General features: G+C 49.0%; 1 protein-coding gene across 1 annotated transcript; it reads left to right on the top strand.

Annotated features, from left to right (window-relative positions):
• Window positions 1-1,021: 1,021 nt before the first annotated feature.
• LOC124671386 (protein Brevis radix-like 2) lies at window positions 1,022-4,790 on the top strand. Its single transcript, XM_047207762.1, has 5 exons — window positions 1,022-1,114; window positions 3,408-3,811; window positions 3,915-4,059; window positions 4,168-4,622; window positions 4,712-4,790. The coding sequence occupies exons 1-5, from the start codon at window positions 1,022-1,024 to the stop codon at window positions 4,788-4,790; spliced, it is 1,176 nt and encodes a 391-aa protein (XP_047063718.1).
• The last annotated feature ends 1,924 nt before the right edge of the window (window positions 4,791-6,714 follow it).

The following is a 6,714-nucleotide window of genomic DNA, read 5'->3' as shown; positions in this document are numbered from 1 at the left end:
ATAAGGCTGAAATGGCGCGGTACTAGAATCGAGTAGATGTGGACGTGACGGCACATAACAGTATACTACGGAGTACGTTCTACTGTAGTACACTAGTAGGTACTCTACGATACTAAACCATGCAGTATATATACAGTACAGCAACCTGCAGATCGCAATGTTTGACCATCACATCTTATGGATCGATACATTTGGCTGCATGCGTCACGTATCTATTTTATTACTATACCGGAGTTTTCGTGGGAAATTCCCACCAAACTCTAAATTATCACTTATTGCTAAAATCATTTTTATGCTCTTTTTATGTACTATAGTATTAGGCTACGTTAACTGTGGCGGAGCTAGAGAAAATAATGAGTGGGGGCAAAAGACAGTTGAGTGGGGGCATTCCTTGTTTAAATTTTGCATAATTTAAATTTTTGTCTCAAATACAAATAAATCCTATTGAAATTAGATTTTTTAGTGGAAGCCCATGCCCCCACTAAGATTTAGTATTAGATGTTCATATTTATTGTATAAACTTGGTTAAATTTAGAAGATGTTGACTATTGACAAAACTTATATGCCTCATACTCTAAATTTTGGGACGGAAGGAGTATTTTGGGACGGAAGAAGTATTAATTACTGCCTCCATTTCATAAGATAAGCCTTATTAATCTAGTAAGAGATTAATATTCACCAAGCTTAACCAATTATATGTACAAAGGTAGGAAATTCTACTATACCAAATCAATGTCATTAGATTCACAATAAAAATGTTTTGCCATAATATAATAATTCAGTGTTGCAAGTATTTATTATACGTTTGGTCATACTTAGAGCATGTTAATTTTGGACTAAATTTATATGTCCTGTTTTATAAAATGGAGGTACTAATTAAAGCAGCTCTATGATACAGTGAGCTCGGTGGTGCAGTAGTTAACCGGTGTTGAACGTTTGAGAGAGGAGGGGCCAACGCTGCGCCCAGCAGATCGAGAAGAAGATCCAGGAGAAAGATCGAGGAGGAATCGGGCGAGCCAAGATGCTGGCCTGCATCGCGTGCTCCGCAAAGGAAGGCGGGGAGGACGGCTCCCGTGCGGCGGCCACGCCTGCCGTCAAGTCGCTCACCTCACAGGTACGTGCCCTCTCGATCAGTCTCACTCTCTTCTTCCACACTGCTGTACATGCTACGTACTTCTGGCCCGATCGACTCTAGCTACTGCTTTTTTTAACACTTGCCGGTACTAGTACCTCTTCATCTCTCTTCCTGTGTCTGCCAGCGTGCGCAGGAGAGATCGCTGGGGATCGATAGGCATAGCCAGTCAGCTGCATAGCTAGGGAGGGGGGAATGGCAGCGAGGAAGAACGCCCTCTGACACTGTGCTATGCTACTAGTTTCAGCGCAGTATTTAGCCTAGGAATTGCCCAAGCAAGGCCACGGGGAGGCAGAACCGAATTGAAACCTCCATGCCCGATCTGTAGGCTAGCTAATAGCGGCTACGTTTGGCAAAAGATGCCAAGGCCCGGGGTTGTTGATGAGAGGATATGCAGACAAACAAGGAGTCGCCATTCCCTGGCTGCATCTGTACCTGTATCTGTATGTATGCCTGTAGCTAGCTAGCTAGGACCCTTGTGTATGCGGTTAAGCCCTCTGGCATTGTTTTGGCATTTCTTCAGTTATAGGAGTAGTTGATACGCCAACCCACGCAAACGCACTTAATTGACATGAGGCCGGATCTCCTCCTACTCAGGCCAAGCCAAGGCGCCCAGCTCCGTCGATCGTCCTCTTCCAAGCTTGGCATTGTTTTTTTTATGTCACTGGTGTAGTACATGCTCTTGTTCCTTTCGGCAGCGCATATACCATATTTGTGCCATACACATCTAGACATGCAGTAGATAATCAATGGATGCAGTAGATGCTAATAATAAGTAGGTACCGGAGGTTTCTTCTCTGATCTAAAAATACCGGTTTCACCAAACTTTATCACAGTGATATGACTGTTAGCTGTCCGGCTAGGTAGGGCACGTCTATTGATCAAAACCATGCGCAGGCATTATGCATCCGAAAGCGCAGCGTGTGAATGACAGTCATTGCGATCGCTTTCTTTTGCATCGCAGAGAGTACATAGAGCGTACCTGGCTGGCTCCATCTTCACGACATTCCTCGGAAGGAAAAGCTCGGTCAAGGGTAGGGGAGGACACGATGCGCATTGAGTAGACGTGGTGGGAGAGAAGGAAGGCTGGCCGGCCGCTAGCTCCCTTTCTTCTTTGCTTGGATCCCCATCCCCCTAGCTGCCTTTGGAACGCTTTGTTCCCCATGGCCATGGCGGGACGACAGACATTCTTTCTCTTTTCTCCATTCCATCCATCTCAAACTCGTCACCGCCCATTCGCTTGATCCTCCATCCCCTTTGCCGTGGTAAAGGGATCGAAACCCATAGCATAGATACACTCCACCAATCCGAGCCTGTGAGACGACAGTGCCTGCGTTCATGTGCTGCCGTGTGTGCCCTGGAGATGGACCCCCTGCCTCTGCAACCTGCATCACATTTTCCCCGTGGAAAGGCATGCCGTGGTTAAGCGTTTCTTTAAGCCGGCCAGGCGCTTTTGAGGTGCTTTGCTTCATTGCTTGGCTGCAAAACCCCTCTCTGCGTGTTCCGTCGAATAAAGCCGGCCCGCGGGCCACACGGTGGGCGCGTGGTCCAGGCCCGGCCAGGGGCTACGGCGGCTCAGCGCTTTAGGGCCCCCAGGATGGGCCTCAACCTGGGCTACTCCCGGCCTCAACATGGGCTTTGGCGCTTTGCTGCTATGCCGACGTGTCGTGACTGACTTTTTAAGTACGCACGCAACGCATAATGCAGATGCGTGCGGCCGGATCATACGCTGCGGCGAAGCATGCATGCGTCGGCATCAATGTCTGCAGGTTCCTTGTTTCAGACAAAAGGGTTAAAGATTTCACTGATCAATCCTGCGTGATCGCTATATCTAGCTGTGTATATCTACGTAGCGTGGTCCTTTGTACAGTTCTGCTACCAGTAGTAGTAATCTGTGCTCTACCTGTAGGCTGTAGCTTTCTGAATTGTGATACTCCTATGTACCCCCTCTTTGGTCTGAACTTATTCGATCGTCATGCGTGATAGTCAGTTAGTCACTCAAAGGCAGGCACTAGCTAGTCAGCACCCAGCAAGCATATCCTTTTGTTAGACAATCTATCGATCGATCCCAAACCTTGTTAAAAAATTCGCACGCACTTGTGTTGCTAACTGACTAACCACGGCAGCGACTTATGCTAATACGAGTCATAGCTGATGTTAGATTACACTCACTAGTCATATGAGAGCGGTTATTGTCTTATTAGCGACTTAGTGAGTGGTGGCTAACTGGGTTCCTACGTACCTGCGTACTGGTGCAACAATGTGCTGCCTCCAGCTCAAGGACATGGTGCTCAAGTTCTCCGGCTCCGGCAAGCAGTACAAAGCGACGGCCGGGAGCCCGTCCTTCAGGGGCAGGGGCTACGGCCGCCATTACCCTGGCTTCATCGACGACGCGACCTTCACGCCGGCGAGCAGGTCCGCCGTCGACGGCGCGTACGCGAGCAGCAGGGCGGGCGCAGCGGCGACGGCGGCCAACGGGGGCGCGCGAGCCGCCACGTCGGCGACGTGGGACATGACCGGGCGCGGATGGCCGGGCATCGACGAGGAGGATGGTGGCGTCGGGGTGGACGTCGACGCCGCCGTGCCCAGGGAGTGGACGGCGCAGGTGGAGCCCGGCGTCCAGATCACCTTCGTCACGCTGCCTGGCGGCGGCAACGATCTCAAGCGCATCCGTTTCAGGTAATTGTTGCTGATCAGTTTCGCATTTGCATTCGTCAAGTTATGCATGCTCAAGTGTTGAACTGACTCGATCGTGTGACGTGTGCTGCTGCTGCGTACGTAGCCGGGAGATGTTCAACAAGTGGGAGGCGCAGCGGTGGTGGGGAGAGAACTACGACCGCATCGTGGAGCTGTACAACGTGCAGACATTCAGCGGCCGGCAGCAGGGGGGCTCCACCCCCACCTCCTCCGTCGACGACTCAGTTCTGGTACGTCGGTAGCACGAGAAACATTTTGCTCGCCTGAACTGATCCATCGTCATTCGTCAACGACATATGCTGATCCATCAATTGGTTGGGTGCTTGCTTTGCCTGCAGAGAGATTCGTCCTACTCCCGGGGCGGCTCCACCCGGGCAGAGAGTCCGGTGGCCATGATCCCGCCGCCATCCTCGTCGCTGAGCAGAGACCCGCCGGTGTCCCGGAGCATGTCGTGCAAGGCGATGATGCCTCCGCCGCCGCCGTCAGGCAGCAGCTACGCCGCAGGGCCTTCCACCAGGGCGGCGCCGTGCTACCCGTACGCGGCGGCCGTGCCGGACCCGTCCGACCACGTCTGGGCGCACCACTTCAACATGCTCAACTCCGCCGGCGGAGGCCCGTCCTCCTACGACCCGTCGCGCGCCACCACGTCGTCCCGCGACGAGGCGTCCGTGTCCATCAGCAACGTCAGCGACACGGAGGCGACGGAGTGGATCGAGCAGGACGAACCTGGCGTCTGCCTCACCATCCGCGAGCTCGGAGACGGCACCCGCGAGCTCCGCCGCGTGCGGTTCAGGTATGCCCCCCACCGGTCATGCACGTACATGGCAAGCTTAGTTTCTTGGTCACGTTCGATCTCATGCGTGCTTTCCTATGCTTTTGCAGCCGGGAGAGGTTTGGCGAGGACAGGGCCAAGGTGTGGTGGGAGCAGAACAGAGACAGAATACAAGCTCAGTACCTGTAATTCGTCGATGCAAACGCTTGATCTGCATGCTTCACAAGTTAAGCTAATGGCCGAAAGAGTGCGTGAGGGAAGGATATCGGGATAGATCGAAAGAAATTAATCGTGATGCTTGGGTTGGCGAAATATGGAACTTCTGTCTGATAATCTCTAGACGTGCTCCGCTGCGTTGTGTAGACTGTAGACATGTATAAACTCAATATGCTCAACTATCTTTGGCTCAGTTTACTTTGCAAGGCATTAATTTGGTTCATTCGTTGGTTCAGTTTAGCTTTGTGATTGTACATTTGTTGGTGGGAATTGGTCGGGAGATAATAATTTTGTGCCTCTGAATGTTAGCACGAGTGGAGAACTGAGTCCTTGCTAAGTGGCAAGGCTAGCGAGTGCGCAGTCAACCCACCCGAGTTTGAATCCCCATCTCGCGGTAATTTTGCAGGGAGTGGCGGACTTTAAGCCGGGTTATCATCCTAGCATCCATCTGCGGGGAGAGTACATCCTACATAACAACGTATAGTCAAGGAAGGGATCATTCTCTCGTTAGTCAACGTTTTAATGTTAAATTGTAGCTACATGTTGGTGGGAGTTGGTTAGGAAATAATGAATTTGTGCAACTCGAGTCCTATACATCAATGGGATGTTTTGCTGCCTCCCTCAGGTCCAACTAGGCGAACGGGGCTTGCTTGCATACGACATAGTAGAGTGGGAACTCCTGAAAGCTATGACGCTGAAACTGGGTTTGGGTTTTGATATCTAATGGATAAACCTAATGATGGAATGTGTACATTCGGTAAGGTACCGAGTTCGTTCCAATTCTAGTTAGTGTTGGTAAATCTAGTTTATATTTCAGTCCTAACACCGGGGCTGAAGTAAGAGAGGAGGTTTGCAATGTTCCTCATATTAAGACAGAAGCTATATCAGATAGGTACCTTGGACTACCATATATTGTGGGAAGTGATTGTTTCAAGTATTTGATTGCGAGAGTACAAAAAAATCATCAACGGACGGAAAGAAAAACCTTTATCAATGGGTGGTAAGGAGGTTCTTCTTGGAGTAGGGGCACAAGCAATACCAGCATATGTGATGTCTGTATTCAAAATTCCGAAAAATATTTGCAAAGGAATAACAGATGCAATCTCGCAGTTATAGTGGGGGTGATGATCTTTATCGACAAATGGTGGGGTGATGATGTCAATGATAACAAGGTGCATTGGTTTGCATGGTGGAAGTTGTGTATTCTCAAGAAGAGAGGAGGACTTGGGTTCCGAGATCCTCATTGTTTCAACTTGGCATTGTTGGCGAAGCAGGCTTGGTGGTTACTATGTGTACCTGATTCTTTATGTGCTGGAGTTCTGCGAGCAAAATATTACCCGAATGGTAAACTTTAAAATGCCAAAATGATGAGGGGAGCTTCGTTTACTTGGAAAAGTATTTTGGCGGGTATTCAAACTTATAATAGAGGTTGCATATGGCGAGTGGGAGATGGGTCTCAAATTGATATCTAGAATGACCCATGGATACAAAATATCCTAGATGGCATGGTTATTAATCCGAGAGGAAACCTAGTGTTATCAAAAGTAGCGGAACTTATTAGTCCAATTCCTGGTGATTGGGATGAGGACATTGTTAAAGAAAACTTTTTCACTACTAATGCTAACATGATTCTTGCTATACCACTATCAACAAACGGTATGAAGGATTTTGTGGCATGGAGATACACAAAAAAAATAACTCTTTTCTCTATTGGTTGAACTTATTTCGATGAGTGGAAACAACAGTTTGAGAGTAGATATAGTAATATTTATGCTCTCTGGAAGTAAGCATAAATAAAGTAATGGATTCTCTATGGAAAGCTTCGGTTTCGGCAAAGGTTAATTTTTTTGCATGGAATTCTTCATTGTTATGGTATCCTTGCAAATAGGCATGCACC

The sequence above is a fragment of the Lolium rigidum genome, chromosome 7 (genome assembly GCF_022539505.1).
Source record: "Lolium rigidum isolate FL_2022 chromosome 7, APGP_CSIRO_Lrig_0.1, whole genome shotgun sequence".
NCBI lineage: Eukaryota > Viridiplantae > Streptophyta > Magnoliopsida > Poales > Poaceae > Lolium > Lolium rigidum.
This window is presented reverse-complemented; position numbering and strand designations above follow the sequence as displayed.